The sequence below is a fragment of the Neovison vison genome, chromosome 1, assembly GCF_020171115.1.
Source record: "Neovison vison isolate M4711 chromosome 1, ASM_NN_V1, whole genome shotgun sequence".
NCBI classification, from domain to species: Eukaryota; Metazoa; Chordata; class Mammalia; order Carnivora; family Mustelidae; genus Neogale; species Neogale vison.
This window is the reverse complement of record NC_058091.1, coordinates 233850901-233875376: the sequence shown is the minus strand read 5'-3', so window position 1 is coordinate 233875376 and position 24476 is coordinate 233850901. Positions and strand designations below refer to the sequence as shown.

The following is a 24476-nucleotide window of genomic DNA, read 5'->3' as shown; positions in this document are numbered from 1 at the left end:
ACCCAGCATTCCCCAAGCCTGTTCTGCTAATCCTGCAGAATAGTCCAGATGCAAATACAAAACCACATTGGCAGATAAAGTTCCTGAGAAGCCAGTCAGCAAAGAAACCTATGTGACTTTGTTTAACTCAACGTTTCCTGAACTTGAATATGGAACATTTTTTGAATGTGTGTAGGACCAAATTATTAAAAATCAGGACAATTTGGAAAATATCACCAAAACTCTTTTTTATTTTCCAGCTTATGCCAATAAACCTACTTTCAAATTATTGTTATCAGTTATATTTATTAACCTTGAATGTATCCCTCTCCTCCAGGAATGGCAATTTCTGGATATTTCTCAATCAATTAATTCATTCTTTAAGCATTTATCAAACGCCGTCTAGTCTTCAGGTCTCAGAAACAGATACAGAGGAGCTTTAGACACACATCCTGAACTCTCCAAAGAGAATTCATAGCCTAGTGCATAGTAACTTGAGCCAAAGGCTAGGGTGTTTTTTTCTTGGCTCCATTCTCTAGAGATGGGCGATCTCATGATCAGCTCAGGAAGGGAAGCAGTTAGCTCAGCATGTTGATTTTGGCCCCTCCTGATGCCAGGAGTAGAGAGAACCAGGCCAGATCCTTTCTAAAGCAGTGGGAAGTGTCACTAGTCATGGTGAAGAGCTCATTACGTGGTAATAAATGAAGTTCTCATCCCCGCTTGGCCTTTTCCTTTATACTGCAGTGGTTCTGTTCCACTTGGGCTCCTTTTCTCCTACGCTGTTATCAGTCCACATGCCTCCTTATTTTCAAATTGTAAGTAAGCTCAGAGCTCATTGGCAGCTATACCTCCTGCTGTTTCTGGATTCTACTATTTGGAGATTTTGTTGTTAGGTAGTCTTGTTGTTTCCAGGTTCTTACTATGTGCTAGTCAGGACTTATTCAAGTGTCAGAAAAGAACTCTGAAGTAGTTTAAGTAATAAAACATTGCAGATACGGTCTTATTTAATGAAGTATCCTTCAAGCACATCTGCATCTTGGCATTGAAATTTTATTGTCAAGGCTTTTATCTATCTAGTTCTCTTATCTATCTATATATCTTTCCTCTGCCTTCTGCAGCTTCCTTCAGGAAGATGTGTCTATAGGTTGGGAAATACCACCAGTAGTAGTCCAAGCCTTACCTCCTCAAGGCTTATGATTCAAGAGAGCGTTTATATATCAAACCTCAGAGAACATTCCAGTTAGCTCTGTAGGAGGCAGTTGACTGCACTGCACAAAGCATTATGTGAGGGGCATTTGGATCCCCTGGCTAGCCTAAGCCACAAATGCCTGTGTGTGTGGTATGACTGGAGTGAATGACAGGCCTATCAGAAAATGGAGAGAAAACATGTGGTTCCTCAGAGAGGGGACGCTTGCCAGAAGTTCACTACAAACGTTCATTACTACAAAATGCTATTGCTGCTAATGTCTCTGCATGACCTCGTTCCCATGTGTCTTGCATTATCCCTTCATCAAAAGCATGGCCCTCGTGGCTTTCAGACCCTACTGTGGTGACAAATGAATAGACATAGAAGTCTTGAGCCTTCTGAATTATAGAAAAGGAAAGCTCTTTAGGCACATACAGGCTTTCATTGGATTCTCTGGCTTTCAGAAAAACACCAGGAAAAAGAGTTTGGGAATGACCCAGCTTTGAGACCTCCACACCCACTTTATCCCCATTCCCCCCTCGCACGTACACCTATAGAGACAGAAAACAATTGTGAGTGATAAAAACTATTGCTAACAATGTCACGGGTGATAGGTGATGTGGAACTCAGAGTCATTTTCCCCTGAGAGAACCGTTGAGAACTGGATAGAATCAACCAGCTGAGTCTCTTCAGGTGCTTAACTTTTATGTGAGGGCCCTGGAGTTCAATAATTCATGCTAATGCTTCCAGCAGCAAGCAAATTGCATTCACACTCTATTCAGATTTTGATTTTGAAACAGAGCCCCAAATGAGTTTTATGATAGAAAAACATACTTGGTGACTTCAGCTGGATAAAAGAGAATGAGGGTGAGAGGAGGACCAGGCCTCGAGGTCAAGTCAGAAGAGCCAAGTCAGTCTCGGGGATGCCACACGTTGGCTTTGTGACCTTGCATGATAACGTTGAACATCTCAGAACTTTTGTTTCTTCCTCAATACAACAGGGTGATGCCACCTGCTTTAGAGGATGTTGAGATCATATGAATGACATAATATATAGAAATTGAAGTAAAGCTATAATGGGAGACAAATTTCTGTGGCCCATCAGTACTACAATAAATGTTAATTGCCTTCCTCTCCAGATTCTCTCCCCCTCTCTCTGCACCTGACCCCGCCCAACTCAGTTTACAACAGGAAGCCAGTGGTTCCTGTAAGTAGGAATGTAGAGCTGAGAATACCAGGGCAGACTGAAGAGAAAGAAGGTGTTAAAAGTGGATTGACTGTATGCTTCCACAATACTTAGCTCTACTGAGGGGAGGTGGAAGAAAGACAAAGATGGTCAAGCACTTAGTACTGTCTCAGGGTTTCAGAGTTCATGCATCTACACAGAGATTTAAGTACTGTATGCATTTTCAGTTTTAATATACTTGCTTAGTAGTCATTAAAATACCCTGCCACTTGCACTGGAATGTCTTCCAGAAAAGAGAGAAAAAAGGCAGATTAGCCATTCACAAAGCCTACAGTGAAACTCCATTGTTCCCATTTTAGTTAGAATAAGATGTAACTCAGACCAGGGGCATCAAACTTGGATGCTAAGGGAGCTTGGTGAAAATACAACCAAGAGATTCTGGTCAAAGAGGTTTAGAGATGAGGTCCAGAAATCTGCATTTTGGACATCTCCAAGGATTCTGATATAGGTCAACCACAGACTTGAATTTGAAAAACACTGACTGAGTGTTTAAGAGCTTCAGCTCCTCAGGATAGACAAATCCCACCTCACATTCTAAACCCGCCACAGTCTACTTTCAGTTTTCTAATCACAGTTTGTCATGAGATTAAATAAGATCTATTGTGGAGTACCTAGCACAATGCCTGGCATATGGGAAGGAACACTCACTAATACTAGCTATTGATACTATCATTATTATGCAAAGTTAAGGGGGCTTCAGTGTTTTTCTTTCCTTAATTTTTTTCATTCTTCCTTCCTTTTACAAATGCAAAATAACCATGCCTTAGGCAAGATGGATATTTATTTAGGTTCCAGACAAAAGCCTAGAAGTCAAAGTAGTCCAGGAATTGTCTGGCAGCTCTGCAATCCAGACTACTTCCTTCCCTCTTTCCCTGTGACCTTCATCCTCATTGTTCAGTATGGCAGATAAAACTCCAGCAATCATGTCTGCTTTCCACATAGCAAAATGCAGGAAAGGAAAGAGAAAATCAGTCTCTCCGGAACGACATGTCCTAGAAGTTGCTTATACCCCACTAGCCAAAAACTTAGCTGCCTGGGGGAGGCACAATTCCAAATGTGACAAGTGTTCTGCATGGCCATGTAACCCCCAAAAATGTGATTTATATTACAATGGAAAACTGGAAGGAGAGGGGACAACTATTAAACTAGGAGTTTAACAGATTCAGGTCATTCTTCAGCTTCTACTTGATTATTTCTCAGATTAGAAACTTCTCCAAGAAGGTAGTTGCTTGGTTTGTTGATGATCCTACTCAGCTTGGCTTATTTTCTTCCTACATTGCTTCCATATCTTTCACTTCTCATTCCCCAGTTTCATTCATTTTCTTTCAACTGTCCACTTTTTTTTCAAAAATTTTAAAGTGGTTTTGCACACCCAGCTTGGGGCTCACACTCATGCCCCAGAGATCAAGAGTTGGATGGTCTACTGACTGAGCTAGCCAAGCACTCCCCTACTGTCCAATTTTAATAGACAATATAATTATTTCATTGTAGAAGAGTTAGAAAATATGGCTAAGCACTTAGGGAAGCCATTTTTTTAATATTCAAAAGTATCAACACTTAGCAATAACCACTCTTAAAATGCTGATATAGGGGTGCCTGGGTAGCTCAGAGGGTTAAAGCCTCTGCCTTCGGCTTAGGTCATGATGGGAGAGAGCCCCACATCAGGCTCTCTGCTCAGTAGGGAGTCTGCTTCTCCCTCTCCCTCTGCCTGCCTCTCTGCCTACTTGTGATCTCTGTCTGTCGAATAAATAAATAAAATCTTAAAAAAAAAATGCTGATATAGCCATCCCAGGTAAAAATATACATAGGTATTTACAATGAAAGCCTAGTTTTTATTTATAACAAAAACAACTGTTTTTAACCTCTTCTATTATACTTAGTACATATCATGAGTAATTGTCAATGTTATTAATTATAGGTCCACATCATCAATTTTAATGGCTACAGGGTTTTCCATAATTTATTCAACCAATTCCATTTATAATATCCACAGCACTGTGCTGAACCTTCTAGTGCACACGTCTTCACTCATTTGTCCACTAGTTTCCCAAGGATGAGCTGCGTTCCTGTGGTTTTCTATCTCCCTGGGCTCTCCTTACTGTGTCCAGGGTCTAGCAGAAAAAAAACACTGCTCTAACATCCCATCAGCAAGGGACTGCTCAGGTCTTGTCTCTACCTCTGAAATGCTTGAAATTCCTTTTCAAATGAACATTGCAGACTCAGAAGGTTCCCGGAGAACTGAAATACTGCCTGCTTACATCCCCTTATGAACAACAAGATTGCCCCTGAGAGAGGGGGCTACTTTCCCCCACTGCTGAGGGAAGCACAAAATACAATACAATCCCAGGTGACATGAAGGGCTAATAAACGTAAGTTACTAGAACTTACAGTCTGGGGTGCCTGGGTGGCTCAGTACGTTAAAGCCTCTGCCTCTGGCTCAGGTAATGATCTCAGAGTCCTGGGATCGAGCCCCACATCAGACTGTCTGCTCAGCAGGGAGCTGCTTCCCACCCGTCCCCCCTGCCTGCCTCTCTGCCTACTTGTGATCTCTGTCTGTCAAATAAATAAATAAAATCCTAAAAAAAAAAAACTTGCAGTCTGCCACTCTTCAAGCAAAACCAACGTGAGGCTGTTTCTGCGTGTAGAAACCAGTTCCAATTAGAAAAGAAAAATGCACTTTACTGAAACAATTATTTAGAGAGACAACTAACAAATGACAGTTCTTTAGCTGATTTTTTTTAAAAGCAATGATTGATTTCTGACTAATTCTTTGTCTCAGTGCCTCCTAATGATCCAAACACTCTAATGACGTTTACACTTTTTGGAGGCGGCTGAAGACAAATCATGTTGCATCATTGCCATATAGCACTTTCTTTTTTTTTAAATTACCTTACTTATATATATATATATATTTTTTTATTTTAATAACCTCTACACCCAGTGTGGGCTTGAACTCACAACCCAAGGATCAAGAGTTGCATGCTCCTCCAACTGAGCCATCCAGATGCCCCTCCTATAGTACTTTGTATTTTCAGGGACTTTTCACCTCAATTTACTTCCCATCAACACTGAGGAATAGGTAGAACTGATATCATTAGCCTTTCCTTATTATAGCCATCCTGTAAGAGATGCCATTTAATGGGCCCATACTATGTATCAAGCAATATGCTAAATGCATTATAAATATTTAGGGCACCTGGGTGGCTCTGTTGGTTAAACATCTGCCTTTGGCTCATGTCATCATCCCAGGGTCCTGAGATCAAGCCCTGCATCAGGCTCCCCGCTCATCAGAGAGTTTGCTTCTCCCTCTCCCTCTGCCCCTCCTCCCTGCTGGTGTTCTCTACTTCTCTCTTTCTCTCTCAAATAAATAAAATCTTTAGAAAATGCATTATAAATATCTAGTCTTCATGACTACCCTAATGAAGTACATATTCTGTTATTATGCCATTTTATAAATAGGTATGATTTATGACAGATTAAATGACGTGACTGTGGTCACATGAAAGGAAAGAGGTAGAGCCAGAATTCCCAATCAGTATTCAGGCCCCAAAGAGAGTCACTGACTCACTCAAGTCCACACAGTTGTGGAAGTCCAAAATCCTGTTCCCTGCATAGTGATTAATAACAGGGGCTCTGGCCCCCGCCCTTCTCTGTCTTCTCTGTGCTGGGAGCAGCTCTTCTGCCAACAGCCCCTCATCCCCTGAAAATGTACACCGCTACAAAGTTCGTCTCCACCCACTTCTTGGTAAGGAGTACCTCTCAGCGTTGAGCTGGTCACCAGCTATAGTGGTGCTAAAACCCCTGGAGACACTTAATAAGACCCTCAGCAGCTTGACAGCCCCACGTCCCCGGACCTCACTCATTCCTAGCCACAGCTTCCCAACCAGCGCCATTGCAAGTGACCTCAACACAGCAGCCAAGTTCATTGGGGCTGGGGCTGCCATGGTGGGGGGGCTGGCGCTGGGGCTGACTTTGGGACTGTTTGGGAGCCTCATCATTGCTTATGGCAGGAATCCCTCTCTGAAGCAACAGCACTTCTCCTGTGCTGTTCTGGGCTTTGCTCTCTCGGAGGCCATAGGCCTCTTTTGCCTGCTGGTGGCCTTTCTCATCCTCCTTACCATGTGAAGAAGCTGTCTCCACCTCCCTTAGGTTTTCCTCCAGTGTCTCATCTGCCCTATATGTTCCTTTCCCTATACCTCCCCAGGAAGCCTGTAGAAAGTGGTTGACTCAGGGTTTGACAGAGGGATGACAAATAAACACTGTATTAATAAGAAGGAAAAAAAAAAAAAAGAAAAAAGAACAGGGACTCTGAAATCCTGTAGCCTGAGTTCAGACCCTGTATCTCTGCTTTCCCAGCTGGGTCACCATAGGCAACGTACTAACCTACTCTGTGCCTCAGTGGCCCTACTTAGAAGAGGAGGTAATAAGAATGTCTATCTCAAAGGTTCAAGAAGATGATCCACATCCAGCACTTAGCACATGGGAAGTGCTTAGTGGTCAGTTTTACTGTTATTCCTTCTGTCCCCCTTGCCTGTGAGCTAAGGATACATTTCATTGGTCTGTGCCACTGCAGGTGCCACGAGCAAAGGCCTTATGTAACTACCGAGGGCAGAATCCTGGTGACCTGAAGTTTAATAAGGGAGATGTCATCCTTCTCCGGAGGCAGCTGGATGAGAAATGGTACCAGGGGGAGATCAATGGAGTCAGTGGGATCTTCCCAGCCAGCTCCGTGGAAGTCATCAAGCAGCTGCCCCAGCCACCCCCACTCTGCCGAGCTCTCTACAACTTTGACCTACGAGACAAAGACAGGAGTGAGAACCAGGACTGCCTGACCTTCCTCAAGGTAAGATTCTGGGCACCCATAGAGATCACAAAAGACTACAGAGAGACTGTGGCAGAACCTGGAGCTGTAGAATACTTGCTGATTTTTAAAAAGTATACATATTTTCACATGCATGTTTATATGTAGATATGTGTGCACATGTATGTAATGTGTGTGTGTATGTGTGTAATTCAAAACTAAATGGAAGTTGCCAGAGAAATTAAATGAGAATTTGATGGAAATCCTTAAGCCTTACCTCTTGCAATGACGAAAGTAAGTAAAGTATTCACTCATTCACTCATTCTATAGTCATTCTTCTTTTTTTATTTTAAAGATTTTATTTGACAGAGATCACAAGTAGGCAGAGAGGCAGGCAGAGAGAGAGAGGAGGAAGCAGGCTCCCCACTGAGCAGAGAGCCAGATGCTGGGGAGCTTGATCCCAGGACTCTGGGATCATGACCTGAGCCGAAGGCAGCGGCTTTAACCCACTGAGCCACTCAGGCACCCCATCATTCATTCTATAGTCATTCTTGAGTACTTCTTTGCAGGCACTGGGGATGCAGTATGAAAAAGTCATAGTTCCTGCCCTCAGGCAGACTAGGGGGAGAGACAGATAGGTGGACAAAAATTTACAAATACATTTTGACAATGTGCTGGGCAAAATACAGCTCTTACATCTTTATGTATCTGTAAGGCATTCTTGGTGGACAACTTCTGAGGCTCTCATTTCATTCTTTACAACATTCTATTTTATTATAAACATTGTATTCAAAGCCCTCCAAACACACAGTAAGATAATCATACCTTTATATATGAATAACCTCTTACAAGATAATATTTTCCAAGCACATTAATTACCCTAATATTTTGTTGCCTCTTAAAAAAAAAAAAAAAAAAAAGGTTGTTTAAAAATTCCTCATATAATATGAGGTGAGGATAATTCCTCACCGTGTGCAAGTAACAACACTTTTACTAAAGTCTGGACTACTTTAATTCTCTGTATTCTGTATTTATTATTCCTTAAACATTTAAATTCCCTCAGAGAGGCCAAAGTTAGGGTGATTTTCACTCTTTGCTGCTTGCAATAAGTGCATCAAGTACTAGAAGTGGCTCTGGTACAGTAGCTCAGGAAAGGTCTTCTATTTTGTAAAAGATTTTTATTCCACCACCATCAGAAATGAGATTTATTTCACATTGCCTCAAGCTAGATAACATCACTGTCCTCCATATTTTGAAATATTGATCACTATTGTCTTGGCACCTCAGAGTGAGTCCCTTAAGGAAGGTCATTCCATGACCCAAACTGCAATGTCTGTGCTTCAGTGACACTTAGAGGAAGGGCAGTTTAATCCCAGAGATATTTACTGAGTATTTACTTTGTGCCAGGCATTAAGCATGGAGCTCTGGAGACACCACTTGAAGAAGGCAGAGGCAGGAATCATTATTTATATTTTTGCCGCTCTCTGGGAATTTGCAAAATTTGTAAAAACTTAACTCCACCTGCCCATTCATTCACTGAGCCCATCCATGTGCCAAGCTGCCCACTGGGGATAAAATGATGTACCATTGTCCCTACCTCACGGAGCTGGCAGACTAGTGGAAGGAACAGACAGATGAATGGGAAATTATGACAAAGGAAACAGAAGAGAGGATTTGACCTTCTGGAAGCTTTGGAAGGCTGCAACTACACTAGGAAATTTCATGGTCTTCCTAAACTCAGCAATTCCAAATTAAACCCAAGATCTTCCCTCCCAAAAGCTGCTCTTGTCCTAGTGTTTTCTATCTCAATAGATTGTACAATTTTTTAAAATAAATTTTTTTTATTTATTTACAGAGAGAGGGGGAGAGCACAAGTAGGCAGAGCAGCAGGTAGAGGGAAAGGGCAGGCTCCCTGCTGAGCAAGGAGCCCAACGTGGGGCTCGATCCCAGGACCCCAGGATCCCAGGATCATGACCTGAGCCGAAGGCAGTTACTAACCAACTGAGCCACCCAGATGCCCCTAGATTGTACAGTTTACTCACACATTCACTTATTCATGCATGGACAATTCACTGAGAAATATTTACTGAATGATTACTAAATGGAAACCACTGTATTGGGTGCTGCGGACACAGAAATGAGCAGAGCAGACAGAGGCCCTGAATACATGGAGTTTATAGTCTGTTGGGGTAGACAAGCCTTAAAAATGTTATAACCTATAAATGTGTCATTGTAAATTGTGATGGGGTAGAGAAAGCTAAGAAAAGGTACAATGCAATAAGGAACTCAGATTTGGATTTATCTAAATTCCTGAGAGACATGAATCAGAACTTGAGAGCAACTGGTGGATAGATCTTCAGATTTGGACTGACGAACAGGTATGGAAGTGGAAAGGCATTCCTGATATGGTATACAGTGAAAAATCAGTGTGTCCTCTAGGACTTCTTTTGTATGAAATATAAGGCTAGGCAAATGAATGTATACATATGCATATACTAGGAGTCAGAACAGTGGGTACCGCTTGCTAGATGATGGGTAAGGGCACAAAGGAGGCTTGTGGGTGCTGGAAATGTTCTGTATCTCTTGATCCGGATGGGGTTTCATGAATATAATGGGTGTTAACATTCATCAGCCTTTACATCCAAACTTTATGAACTTTATTGTATGTGTGTTTGTTTCCAGCAGAGTTTTTAGGAATCAGTGTATTTATATGTATATATGTTTTATCTTCATAGAGAAGAATCTGGGGTGGGGGGGGTGTTAACAATGGCTGTATCTATATTGTGGTAGAATTACTTGTTTTGTTTACTATATTTTCTCATATCTCTAGAAATCTACATGTAATCTTTTTTTTTTTTTTTTTTAAGATTTTTAAATTTTTGACAGAGAGAGATCACAAGCAGGCAGAGAGGCAGGCAGAGGGAAAAGGGGAAGCAGGCTTTCCACCAAGTAGAAAGCCCGATACGGGGCTCAATTCTAGGACCCTTAGATCATGACCTGAGCTGAAGGCAAAGGCTTAACCCACTGAGCCACCCAGGTGTCCCTACATGTAATTTTTATAATAAGAAAGTTTTGAATAAAAAAGCCACCTTAACATTTGATACATTAAAAATTGAATGGGGCACCTGGCTGGCTCAGTCCATGGAACATGCAACTTTTGATCTCAGGGTTGTGAACCCGAGCCCTATGTTGGATGTAAACATTACTTAAAAATAAAAAAAATTTTCTAAAGTTTAATAGGTTCTGAAAAGTCTTCAAAATTAGAATGAAATTTATTCTTCCTTTTGCTAAGCTAAAAAACTATCTCCCTATGGCTCCCATATTGATTTTTGCATCAGATTAATATAAACTAAAGCCCAGATTCTGCTGGTGATTGAAATTTAGAAACATTTCCAAATTTTCTTTTGGATTCCACTGGTCCTCCAAATTATTTCTACTCCTCTTGCAGTCTTGGTGATTCAAATGCTGCCCTTTATAGAGGAAGATTTTATCAATAAATTATGAAAGAGTTACATTTCTTACACTTGACACCATCTGGGATTCCACGCTAGTCTCCAGTGAAAGCTTTCACCATCTGAAAACCAAGAGCAGATGCTGACCTTGAGACTTTGTCTCTTTCAGGACGATATCATCACTGTGATCAGCCGAGTGGATGAGAACTGGGCAGAAGGCAAGTTAGGGGATCAAGTGGGCATCTTCCCGATCTTGTTCGTAGAGGTACGTGAATATCAAGTCTACATCAGATGCACACTCACCAAAATACACACGCGCCACAGGGATGTCTGACAAAAATGGCTTTTTGACAGGAGGCTTATTCTAGAAGTTAACTAAGGTCTCCAAAGAAAAGATGCCAGAAGGTACCACCCAGTTCTGGGGACTTTTTATTCTGCTGATAGGAGTATAAATTGTGCGATTTCTCATGCTCACATTCAAATAAACCTGTATCAGTAACATTAAAAACCTCCATCTCCTTTGATTCAGCAATTCCACATCTGAGAATTTATTGTAAAGAAATGTTCAAACAAGTATGCAAAGGTAGAAGTACAGAGTATTCACCACAGCCTTGTGTGTAATGATGAAAAGACAGAAATCATCTAAGTATCTGGCAATAAGGATTTCATTGTTAAAAATTATGGTGATGAAAAGATAAATACCCATGAAAAATAATGTTAAAGAAGAATATTCAATATCATTAAGTATTTGGTATTATGGAAAGAGGCTTATGATTTCTTGGTAAGTAAACTAAGTTTAATGGGTATGGAGTTTTGGATTAGGAGATCAGAAAGTCCTGAAGATCTGTTTCACAACAATATGAATTATATTCAACACTACTGAATCATATACTTTAAAACGGTTATTAGAAAAATAAAAAAAAATTAATAAAAGTTACTAGAGTAAATTTATGTCATGTGCTTTTTATCACAATAAATAAATGGAACTGTATGAAACTAGGTTTATAAATATGTGTGTGTGTATATAAATAGAGGCCTGAAAGAATATGTACTAAAATGTTAACACTGATGATCAAGAGATAGTGAAATTCTAGATAATTTTCCTATTCTTCCGTAATTTGTATCCTATAAATCTTCTGATAGGATCATATTGATATATTCTTTCTGGGTTTTTTAAAGCTACTTTAAAAAGAAAACAAAGGAAGAGCACATGCTAGACTCCGTCCACCTGCTTCTCAAATGTAATACTGTAACCTGGAGTTCCTAACCTCTGTGTCCTCCAGCCTCACCCTAGCTTGAGGCAGGTCATTACAAATTTAAAAGAGGTTCCATTGTTTAAATGCATTAACTGGATGCTTACCAGGCACAAAGCATTAAAAGTGAGCAGTGGGGAGCTACAAATGCAGTAAGAGGCATGCTTTCCACCCTCTAGGAAGGTTGGGTGAAAACAGACAAAGGCATAATTGAAGATACAGGCGACCAGTTCTTTCATTCTTAAGAGCCCAAACAGGTTCTGAAGCAAATGGTGTGCCCGGAACACTATCCAGCTTGCAGGGTTCTCCACAACTCTTTCCACTCAGTTAATACCGAAGGGATGAAAAATGGAAGGGAAGGAAAGAGGATGAGTCCCGAGAGGCTGTGGTCTTCTTACAGTCTCTAGTAAACAATATTCTCATTATCAGTGCTTTTCCTCATGCTGAGACCCCTTTGAGGCACACACACCCAATTCTCTCCACCTGTTCAAATCTCACTCGGGTTACAAGGCTCAACTAGAAGCTTGGCTTCTTCCATAAAATTTCACCACTAATTGACCACTCAGTTGTCTCTGTCTTTTCTAAATACCTGATGGCTGTGTTTCTTATACTGCACAGGCTAGACTAACACAGAACAAGTACTATGTAAAAAAAATTAGCTAGTTCCCCTAGCCCCATCTGTCTTCAAGGTAGCTGAGAAGGACCTGGGAGCACAAGGACTGTCTAGTAAATATCATGATCTCTGCCGTATCATAAAAAGTTTGGACTTGATCCAGAAGTCAGTAGACACCATCGAAAGATTTTAAGGGACCCAGGAAGTCTTATCAGACGTGGGTTTATTAAAGACTTTTCTTCTGGCTACAGTGGGAAGAATAATTTGAAGAGGAGAGCAGAAAAAGCAGAAATACCAGTTAGGAGGCTAGTGTGTGCATGGCCCAGTTACAAGATGACAGTGGGTTGGACCAGGAGATGGGAAATAAGTGGATGGATTCAAACACCGCTTAGGAGGTAGATCCACAGGACTTGAATGTTGAGGGAAGTAAGGAACAGGGCAGAAGAACTGGTCAAGAATGCGTGCCTCACTTTCTGCTTTGTATCTGCTTAGGTTAGCAGTGGAGGCATTTGCTGGGTCAAGTAGCATTTGCTAAAGAGGGACAGTTAATAGTTAAGATGGGGAGACAGTGGTTAAGTCTCCAAGGACAGAGATCAGCTACAGTTAATACCTAGCCGGGTACATAGGAGATGGCTCAATTTTTGCATTTTAGAGTTTGCACGGTCCCCTGCATTATTTCAAGACGCTTCTCCATAGCTCTAGGGGGGAAAAGGACCATTGGTTTTATTACCCATCTCTGATATCCTTTTTTCCAAAACTTCTACGTTTAATGATTATTCATTTGGACATTCTCCCCACTACTTCACCTCTAAAATTAGCGATTACAAGAACCCTCAAGATTATCATCAAACTAGCCATTGCTTCATTTGTTCTCCTAATTGCGAGGAGGGGAAAAGGATAATCAAGTGGTTGCTCTAATCTGGGAACCTGATTTTCAAAAATTACTTGAAATCTTAATTGAGCTTTTTAAGGCAGTACTTAAATTTTGACTCCAGTCATTTCATTAAGACTAGCACTTGCTGAGAACTCTTTAAGTAAGTTTTGAATTACTAGTGCCAAGCAAAGCAATAGGGAAGAAGGAAAGCTTTCTTGTAAGAGTGACGTGGGTTTTTGGGGGGTTGTTGTTGTTGTTGTTGTTGTTTTCTGCACAAACAGGATTTTTCTTGTTAATGTATCATTTGATTTATTGAAGAGCACCTGGATAAAAAGGTGGTAAAACTAATGCTGAGCTTAGACCCATTCCTGTCAGGACTTCTCCAGTGAGCCCTGCCTGGGTTATGTGAACCTTGCTCAGCCCAATGAACCTCAAGGATATTGTTTCAAATGAGTGGATACAAATTTAAGAGCTGTGCAGTCCTCCCTCAACTGAACTATTAATCATGTTGGCAGAGCACAGGGCAGACCAAGAGTCACACTGAGCCCTTTGTCAATGTTTCTAATGAAAACAATGAAGGTGTTGCTCACCTGGGGACAGAACAATTAGGTAGAGGCAAAAAAAAAAAAAAGAAAAGAAAAGAAAAAAAAAAATCAGCCTATTTCATTGTACCTGTGAATGACCATAAAGAAATTTACTCATTCAACTCAGAGAATATTGTCCTCTTACCGGGTGAACAATGGAGGGAGTGCTCTAGGGAACGTAAGACCTTGTCCCCTCTTCCAGACTGCCGTCAGAGCTTGCCTAGACAATTTCCGGAACTTCCTAGCTGGTCTCCCTACTTATGGGCTGGCACTTCCAAATAACATCCAGAATGAGCCTTTATGTGTTTCTTTTTATTTGCATACGGTAGAATTTACTCTTTTTGGTGTCCACTTCTACAAATTTTGGTAAATACATACACCACCATCAAGATAATAGAGTAGTCTCAACACCTCCCCCCAAAATACAACAGCATGCAGACTCTCTGTAGCCAGCCTCTTCCCTGACTCCCAACTACTGGCCGTGCTGATCTCATTCCTGTTCCTGTAATTTCCCTTTTCCAGAATGTCCTATCAGTGGAATCATATGGAATGTAACCTCTGAGTCTGGCTTCTTTCACTTAGCACAGAGCATTCTGGACTCATCCATGTTGTTAGGTGGATCCGCAGCTTGTCCCTCTCTGTTGACGAGCCATGATCTACTGTATGGATGTGCCAGGGTTTGTTTGTCCGTGCACCAGTTCAAAGACAATGCAGTTATTTCCAGTTATTAGCAGCTATGAGTAAAGTACTATAAACATTTGCATACCAATTTCTGAGTGGGCCTAAGTTTTCATGTCTCTTCAGTAATTACGTGGGAGTGGGCTGGCTGGGTCAGATGCTAAGTGTGGGTTTAACTTGGTAAGAAACTGCCAAACCGTAGCATGAGCTTTTAAAAGCATTAATCAGATCGTGTCATTCCTCTATCTAATCCTGCCAGAGGCTTCCTATTACACTTAGAATAAACTTGAGCCTCCTAGGACCTCTGGGACCCAGCCCTTGCCTGTCTCTTTGACTACCTGCTCCTCACTCTCTCTGTTCCAACTTTTGTTTCTTACCTGACTTTTTCTCAAATAGACTGTTTTTTACCTCCTTAGGATCTTTCCATTAGGATATGATCCCTCTGTCTGGAATATTCTTACCCCCATATTTACATGGCTAGTTCCTTTGTGTCATCTGTGTCCTGGTTAAATGTCATCTCCTCAGTGGGATTTCCTTGACCTGCCCCCCCCCAGTAGGCACCTCCCCCTGCCACTCTCTATCACTCCAAAGCCCGCCTTTCTTTCTTTCTTTCTTTCTTTTCTTTTCTTTTTTTTTTTAAGATTTTATTTATATATCAAAGGGAAAAGCAGGCTCCCCATGGAGCAAGGAGCCTGATGCAGGACTCGATCCTAGGACACTGGGACCATGACCTGAGCCGAAGGCAACCACTTAACTGATCGAGCCACAAAGCTCTTACTTCTATCTGATATTCTCTAGTTTTGTTGTTTACTGGCTGTGCCATTTATAGATCACCCCTTCTTGTCCACAGCTCTCTCATCTGTAAAGTAGACATAATAATGCCACTTCCCTACCTGATGATTTTCTCTTTCACAATATTACAAGCTTCTTGAGGTAGGAACTACCTCCTCTTTAAAATTTTTGTTATTGGTGGGACACCTGGGTGGCTCAGTCGGCCGAGTGGCTGCCTTTGGCTTGGATCATGATCCCAGCATCCTGGGATCGAGTCCCACATTGGGCTCCTTGCTCATCGGGAAGCCTGCTTCTCCCACTGCCTCTGCCTGCCACTCTGCCTGCCTATGCTCCCTCTCTCTCCCTCTCTCTCTGACAAAAAATTAAAAAAAAAAAAAAAAAGAAAGAAATCTTTAAAATTTTCGATATTGGCTATTTTAGTCCTTTGCCCATTGTCATAAGAAGTTCTTAAATGGGCAAATTCCCTTTTACTTTTATAGTTGAATCTCTACATTAGAATGAGACTTGTGGCTTCGGAGGGCAATTTGGTCAGCGTATTTCAGCCTTCCGAAGGAACTGAGCTCAAAATACAGCACAGTTGGTGGTTGTCCCAGAGCTAGGACTAGATTGCAAGAGCTGGCTTTTTTATTTTCAGGAATTTTGCTATCTACTTGTAAACCACTGATAGATATTTATACCATAGAAATTAGTAAACTCTATGAAATAGGGCTCGTTCTTTTCTTTTTCTTTCCTCTTCGCTTTTCCTGATTTACCAGCGTATCACGGACTAAGAGGTATGGAACAGGAAAGAATGGTCGGGGAGATGAAAGTGTTCAAAGGAAGTAGCGAAAGCTGGTCTTAGCTTAAAGATTCAAAGTTCCGGACAGATTGACATTCTGGTGCAGATGCTTCTCAAATATATAAACCTGAGCAACTTTCACATACACATGATTGTACAGACACTCACTGTGCACGTCTGGGGAGTAAAGTAGAGATGGACTGCCCTCAGGTAGCTACCAGTGAGGGCGTAGGGGGTGGGAATGGAAGGGAAGTGATTGCAGGGCAGTGTGTAAAGTGCCCCAGTGGGAAAGCACAGGGGCCGCAGCCCACCCAGGGGCGTTCGGGAGAGGCTCAAAGAGGAAAAGGGTAGGGGTGTGCCTGGGAGAAATGGGAGAATGCCAAAACCCTTTCGGGGTTCCCAGCTGGCGAAGAGTATCATGGCTTATTTTTAACTCCCACAGACCACAGTAAAGAATAAAAGCAATACGTGCTTTGCAAGGGAGTCGTCAGGGTGCACTGATACAGCAAAGTAATTGGGACGTATCGCTAAAAGATGGAAGTTGACCAAAGATGACTGTGGCATCTGAACTCGTGTCAGACTAACCTGGGTAGGACTTAGCTGCTCACACTAGATCAGGAAGCTAACTTGTCATGGACTTTCTGTGTTTCCAGCCCAACCTCACTGCAAGACACCTCCTAGAGAAGAACAAAGGCCGGCAGTCAGCCCGCACAAAGAGCCTGTCCCTGGTGCCCTCATCGTCCCGAGGCAAAGCAGCCAACACACCCACCCTGCGAAGGGGTGCTGGGTCCAGGAAGAAGGGGCCTGGGCAGTTCTCCATCACAACAGCCTTGAACACTCTCAACAGGATGGTTCATTCTCCCTCGGGGCGCCATATGGTGGAGATCAGCACCCCAGTGCTCATCAGCTCCAGCAACCCCTCTGTGATCACCCAGCACATGGAGAAAGCAGACCTTCCTCCCAGCTCTGTGGGGCAGGTAGGAAACACACCATTGGGATCAGGGCATATTGGTATTAGGCGGGTCACGCACACCGTGTCACAAGCAATACTGGATATTTAGTACCTGCCAAGCATCCATAATGCATTAATAGTAACTACTGCCGTGTGTATTACGTGTCAGAACTGCAGACGCGTGATCTCCTGTTGTCCTTGAAATGGCCTCTTGAGTTAGGTGTCATTACTGTTATCCCCAATTTATAGGTGGGAAAACTGAGGCCAAGAGGAGTCAAACAACTTGCCAGATCCTCACAGATACTTTGCTTTCCCATACCAAAAGCCACAACATGGTTCCTGTCCCTTAAAGAACTTCCTTCCAAAAAATGGCACCCGTTTTCCCGAAAGGGTTTTGGCATCACGGTTAGAGATTGAATTTTCTGTCCTATGGCATCATGTGGAAAGGAAGGAAAAGAGAAAGGGAAACTGGGTGTTACTAGGTGTTTTCAGGACTGGCTCGATAATCCGCAGGGCCCAATGCAAAGTGAAAACAAGATAATACGTGCAAAGTGCTTAGCACAATGCCTGGCACGTTACGAAACAGCCGATGAGCTCTAGCTCTTCCTACTATTATTATTAAGCCCAAACACTGAATTGCCAGCTAAAGGGAGTGGAGAGTGTGGCAACCCAGCAGCAGAAGTACTTTTAACAGCATGTGGCTATTTAGGTTGAAGGGTACTTGGAAAGATGAAGGACTGGAGGTAGGAGGCAAGGTAATTAAGAACAACTACATGTTGGGGATTCTGCTGAAAACACTCTTTGGAACGATGCAGGTGGCAACTTGAAAGGACAAACTTCAACTTGCACTGATGTGTTTTTTTGAAGCTGTAAATCTTGTTTTAAAACATGAATCTCTACCTTGGGATTAAAGGACTTAATTGGACTCTAATCCCTTTTTAACAAGACAAGGAGGAGGAGAAAGTCAAGGGCTTCTCAAAGACCCGTGTGCTGGTCTGAAACAAAAACAATCTCCGTCTGTGACATTTTCTGTCGTACACCACTGTCTGGATCTTGAAGAGGCTGACTGCTCGCGTGCTTCAGCCCACCAGCTGCGCGACATACACTCACTCACTCACAGACACACACACACATACACGCCCACACATGCACACAGACACACACACACACATCTTCCCCTCCACGTACTCTCTCCTGACGTAAAGAACCAAAAAGTTCCCTTCCTACACACACATTCCAGATGCTTTTTTACAAGTACACACATGCTTTGTGCCCAAAGTTCTCCCTCCACCACAGGTGCACACACGTGCACACCCGCACATGTGCGCGCACACACACACACACACACACACACACTAAAATGAGGGGCCCAGTGACTTCTAATTAAGCCAAAGACTAACTGAATTTTTCTGAAACCATTTTTCATAGAGAGAGCTGGATATAGGAAGTACAGCCCACACTCAGTAGATACAAGCAAGCTCACTCAGCTCTTAAGTTGGTTTCCCAAAAGACTGAGCCAAGAGTCACTTTTCATGTGCCTTTATAATTCTTCTTTCCAGTCATTTGCCTCATCTACAGAGAGGTTGGACCAGAGTGGAGAATCCTAGTAGGATTGAAAATAAATAGTATCCCCCCCACAAAAAAAAGTTTTAATAAAAAAGATGAAATAAATAGTATTTTTTTCTAGTTTTCACAGATGGTGAGACTTCCAAAGTAGGGCATTTGCATATGCTAGTCCCAGGGAATCTATGCACTGTATTGATAGCCTTTCTCATTTCAGATGGCTGTGGATTGTAAGTATTTCTACATGTTTGCCCGGGTGTTGTCAAAAACACTCTTAAAAGACTTCACTTAATAAGCTACATCTTAAGAAGGGTAAAAAAAATTGAGCAAATGACAAGTTCTTTTGCTTTTTTCTCTAAATCCTTTCAAGCTTCCCCTCTACCTTCCCCATCCCACCACCCTGCACAGTGCCTAGTCCCTAGTAGGCACTCCAAATCAAGGAATCAAGACATTTGAGTTAAAAATCTGGGCAGATGCTAGTGACAGATCCTCAGACAGGGAAGCCTGGAAGAGGAATGGTTTCTTCTAGAAAGCTCAGACAGGTCAGTGTAACTCTTTCAACCCATAAACATCTGTTGGGTGCTTACATTTTGCTAGTTACCATAGTGAGTACTGGGGATTCTACTACCAAAACAACGAGAACAGCAGCAATATTCCTGGCCACTTACTGAGACTAATATGATTGATGGATGGAGAAATAGGATGACATCCTCTGACAGCAAAGTCTTTTATTTACTGCTGGTCTCCTAAGTCCTGCTCTCTATCCTAAAAGGTGATAAGAGCCTTTGTAGGGGAGATACTATGAATACTTTACAGCAAAGTAATTAAGTCCCCCACCCCAAATGGTATGGTCACAGTCCGTGTAATTAGTAAACAGTGTCTGGATTAGTAAACAGTAAAGAGTCTGGATTAACCCTAGAATTGTCTGATTCTCGAACATACACTCTTGTCACTACACTATGCCATCAACAGAGAAGTCATCAGGCAACGCTATTAGGATGTTAGTGTAGTTCAGCTTGGATGTCTGTAGCCTCCCTCCTGTCAGACCCTTCACCAGACTTCCCTTAGACTCCCAGGCCCTCCAGCATTGTCTTCCCCACCCACCACATTCTCCAGTAAAGAATTTGCCTTGAGTCTTTCACACGTAAATGTTTTCATTTACTGTCACTCTAAAGTACAGTACTATCACTGTACTATCATTGTTCCTTTATGAATTATCAACTGTGTGCAACCATCACATAGGCTGCTGTCGGCACCACTAGTAAGCCCTTGCTGTCCAGGAACTCCCAATCTAGTGGGGACACAAAAAATGAATGACTGACTGTAGTGGGGTTAGGGCTTCCTGACATGGGTCAAGAAACTCTTGGCACCCACATTGGCTTTAGCAGTTCAGAGATGCAGAGTTTAATAACACAGACCTACAGACCGAGAAAGCTGTTCCCTTTCCAATTTTCCCCAAGCCCCTGGATGATATTAGGAAGCTCCCAGTTTGGTGCTGACATTTGCTAATAATCTGCCTCTGGAAGGAGGAAAGAGCATGGCCTGAGGACCAGGGCTTGAGGCAAAGCTGTTGCCCATCTCTGAACTGAATAACACTGAACATTTTTCTCATATTGTCTGATGGGTTATCTTCCATATGTGGTAAGTGCTACTGGTTTTATGTTCACAGAAGTGTATGAAAACAGAGGCCGGAGCAAGGAATTTTGTTTTCCTGTTGTTGTTGTGTCTTCTCACCTGTGGGAAACCACTTGACACATTTGGCTAGAAGGTCAGGAAATGACTTCAAAGATGAACTTTGCACTAAATACAGCTATCCTTGAAAACAATTCAGGTTTAGACCTGAAGAGGCTGAGTGGGTTCTCTGGGAAACTGTGATGGAGGAGGTTAAGTGGGGGATTGGAACCCATGGAGTTGGCCTTTGGGAGAGTTCTGAAGATGATCTCTATGTCTGCAATGAGAAGGGATGCCTGAGAAAGAGAAAGTCAGCTGCACCAGATGCCAGTTAGGAAGAAATCCTTCAGCAGTGGAAGCCAGTAGAAGCCAGGCCCACCCTAGAGATTCTGCAGTTCACTTGTTCACGATGTGGAGGCTGCTTGCCCCGTTTCTCCCGCACTCACAGAAAATGAGGCATTCTTCTTTTCTGGTCCTTCAGTACACCCTCCACGTCCTCCCCTCCCCCACACCCCACTACCTGTCCCCCACCCCCTCTCCTTCAGCCTGCCACTCTTTCTGTACCACACATCCAGGTTAGTGGAGCTGCTGGACAACTAGAAAGCCTGCCATCATTCCAGAGTTTTCTCCTTCCCTCACCTCTTACATCCAGTCAGTCAGCAAGCTCCTTTTGCCATCTGAGTAGTTGCATAACTTCTGTCCGTTCCATCCCAGTGCCTTCGTCCGGGTCCGCAGCTCTTGCCTAGACCATTGCTTCAGCCTCCATCCTGGTGTCCCGGACGTCAGGCTCAGTCACCACCCCTCACCCCACCCACCCCTTCACCCCCACCCATTCTTCCAGTCACGGCCTCTATCACAACTTCTTGAAAACCCAAATCCATTTAGCCATTTTTCTTACGCCAAACTGCCCGTCGGTCCCTACAGACCACAGAAGAAGTAATTAATACCTGCCGCTTTTTGAGTGGCCACTAAACGCCAGAATCCATGATGATGATTTGCAGACATGCTGATTTGCCCCACAGCTGTTTAGAGTAGGCACCGGTATGCCCGTTTTATCAAATAGGAAAACGGGGGGGGGGGGGGGACAGAAAGATGAAGTAACTTGCCTCAAGTCTCAAAGTGAGAAACAGAGCCAGGATTTGAGGGCAGACCTGTGCTCTCTCCCCTAAACAAGTTAAGGCATTCTAGACCCTCCGTGATCTGTTTACAGTCCCCCTTCCAGCACTCCCAGACCCCCATACCCACGGCGTACACACACACACCCCCATATGCAAATGTATGCATGTCATGCACAGACACACACACCAGCGTGCACACACACAAAAGTTGTAGTGATTTACTTGACACTTTGAAGCACAGTACATATACCCCAGGCCACCTCTCTGCTTTTTGTCCTTATACCCGGCATACTGCCTGCATTTTTACAGGCAAAGAACAAATGTTTGCTGATTTAATTAAAGGCTATTTCTCTAGGAATTTATTTTTGGTGCATTCACCTGTTACAATCATACCCACATCCCAAAGGCCCTTACGCATTACCATTTCCTTCAAGGAACTTCTTGCCAGTTCTCCTGGCAGAATTAATATCTCCCCTGTGTTCACAGCATATTGTTTATACTCGAGTTATAACTTTCTTCTTGGCACTGTCAATACCACACATATATCTTATCACCATGCTCACCAAGAATGCATACTTCTTAAGGGCGGGGATGGTGTTTTGTTCATTTATGTTACTGTTGACTTTCCAAACCCCAGTAAAGGTTTCTAATAACACATTTTGCTGCAAGAATTAAAAACAAAGTCAGAGACCTCTGACTTTTTAAAATAATTACCAATCCCTGTCCCTTCTTCTGATTACCCAGAAAACAGAAGAGATAAGACAGAGAGGAAAACGGCAGGGCCCTGAAGTCAGGGTAGGAATGTGGTTCCCTCCCCCATGCTGCCTCCATCCCATCCTAGGATGACAGTGACAAGTCCAAGCATCCTTCCTGGGAAGGTGAGCTGTCACGGACCTTGGGGGAAGTCTGTAAGGCTGACTTTCCTTTCAATCCTATATTTGGATCCTATATCTGAACAAAGTAACTTTGAAGAGCTTGAGCTCTTAAGTCCAGATCCTTTCCCTTTTTCTGTTTCATGGGAGTTTCTCAGACTGACTTTTTGGTACTCAGGATTGCCGTGAGAGATGGTTGTTACTCAGTATTAAGATAATTTTTTTCCTGGGGCACCTGGGGTGGCTCAGTTGGTTGAGCCTCTGCCTTCGGCTCAAGGCCGTGATCTCAGGGTTCTGGGAACAAGCCCCATGTGAAGCTCCCTGCTTAGCAGGGAGTCTGCTTCTCCCTCTCCCCCCTGCTCTTGCATTCTCTCTCGCTCTCGCTCGCTCTCTCTCTCTCTCTCTCAAATAAATAAAATCTTCAAAGAAAAAGAAGGGTAATTTCTTTCCTTTAGAGTCTCAGTGCTAATTTATGCTTAAGATTCTAGCTAACCCTCCTTCTAAAGTAATTTACAGAAATAGATCTATCCTATGCTTATAGTCTTATGTTAATATCTTCCAGTATAAATTTTCCATCTTTCCAATTTTCACTCAGCAAATCCCTCCTCATAAATGAAGATATCAGAGCACTTTTTAAATTTTCACCCCTGATTTTATTAAATTTTTTAAATTAACATATAATGTATTATTTGCCCCAGGGGTACAGGTCTGTGAATCGTCAGGCTTACACACTTCACAGCACTCACCATAGCACATACCCTCCCCAATGTCCATAACCCCACCACCCTCTCCCCGTCCCCCTCCCCCGATATCAGAGCACTCTTGAACTGACTGAGGTGGTCCCAAAGAGTTGTGGCTAGAAAAGTGGGAAGGCTCCATTCCATGGAGAGCTGTCTGCTCAAACCATTTTGTTCCATGTCACCTTCATCTGCCCCAAAGTGCCTTCTGTGGACCCTGACAGGTGCTTGAAATGTGTTTGTTAAATTTTCAAGCATGTACCCCTGGCTGGACACAGCCCCTTAAACTGTTCTCATAAATTACCAGTCAGGCCTGAGCAGGAGTTCCCTGGTGGACACCTGCAAGAAAGGGCGCAGTGTAGGACCACAGTGCCTCTGCCTCCTTCTGCAACGCTAGATCCCCCCGAGTCGAGAACCATCACAAGCTGCCTAGAGAAGGTGTTTCATACAGGAGAAAGCCCTCTGGCCACACACCCCTTCCTTATCTCAGTGGTGAGACTTCAGGTAAGTCATAGCCACTCTGCGCTTAGGGTTCCATTAGGCATACGAGTACCTCTGCCTCAGAAGATTGTTGGGGAAATCAGAAGAGGTAAAGTGGGTACTGGAATTTCTTAGATGTCAGTTGCTCAATTTCTCTTCAATCTCTACGCTGTACATGTTATAATGGAAATTATAAACATGTAAAAAGTAGAAGAATATAATGAAGCCTTGTGTACACAGCACCAAGTCTCAGCGATTATCCTCTCACGGGCCAGTCTGATTTCAGTTTTAGCCCCACTCACAATGGGTTATTTTGAAGCAAAGCTCAGGTGTCCTATCATTTCATCCACTACATATCTCAGTATCCCTTTACAAATTTTAGTGTTTTTGTCTAAGAGCTTAACATCACCAGGATGCTGTTATCACACATTAGAAAATGGGCAGTGTTTCCTTTTTTTAATTTAAATTCAATTAATTAACATATAGGGTATTATTAGTTTCAGAGGTAGAGTTCATCTGTCTTGTATAAGACCCAGTGCTTGTTAAATCACGTGTGTGGGCAGTGATCTCTTAAAAACATTAAATATTCAGCCACTATTCAAATGTCCATATTTGCCTTATAAGTATTTTTAAGTTGATTTGTTTAAATGGCATCCAAATGAAGTAAACACTTTGCATTGGGTTGATATATCTCTTAGATTTCTTTTATTCCACAAGTTCTCTCTCTCTCCTTGTTTTGTCCTTAGACATGCATATGTTAAAGAAGCTGCATAGTTTGTCTTACTGGGTTTTTGCGTTCTGGGTATTGCCAGTGGCATCTTTGCCAAGGTGTTCAACACATTCCTCT

General features: G+C 42.7%; 1 protein-coding gene and 1 pseudogene across 6 annotated transcripts in view; both read left to right on the top strand.

Moving 5' to 3' along the window:
• Positions 1 to 24476, top strand: part of SH3RF2 (SH3 domain containing ring finger 2) — a 136589-nt gene that overhangs the window by 47767 nt on the left and 64346 nt on the right. For all 6 annotated transcript variants that reach the window (XM_044225121.1, XM_044225135.1, XM_044225129.1 and 3 more), the window contains exons 3-5: positions 6985 to 7254; positions 10834 to 10929; positions 16890 to 17213. In XM_044225121.1, the coding sequence (XP_044081056.1) occupies positions 6985 to 7254; positions 10834 to 10929; positions 16890 to 17213 (690 nt within the window). The remainder of the gene's footprint in view (positions 1 to 6984; positions 7255 to 10833; positions 10930 to 16889; positions 17214 to 24476) is intronic.
• Positions 6020 to 6560, top strand: LOC122889769 (annotated as a pseudogene).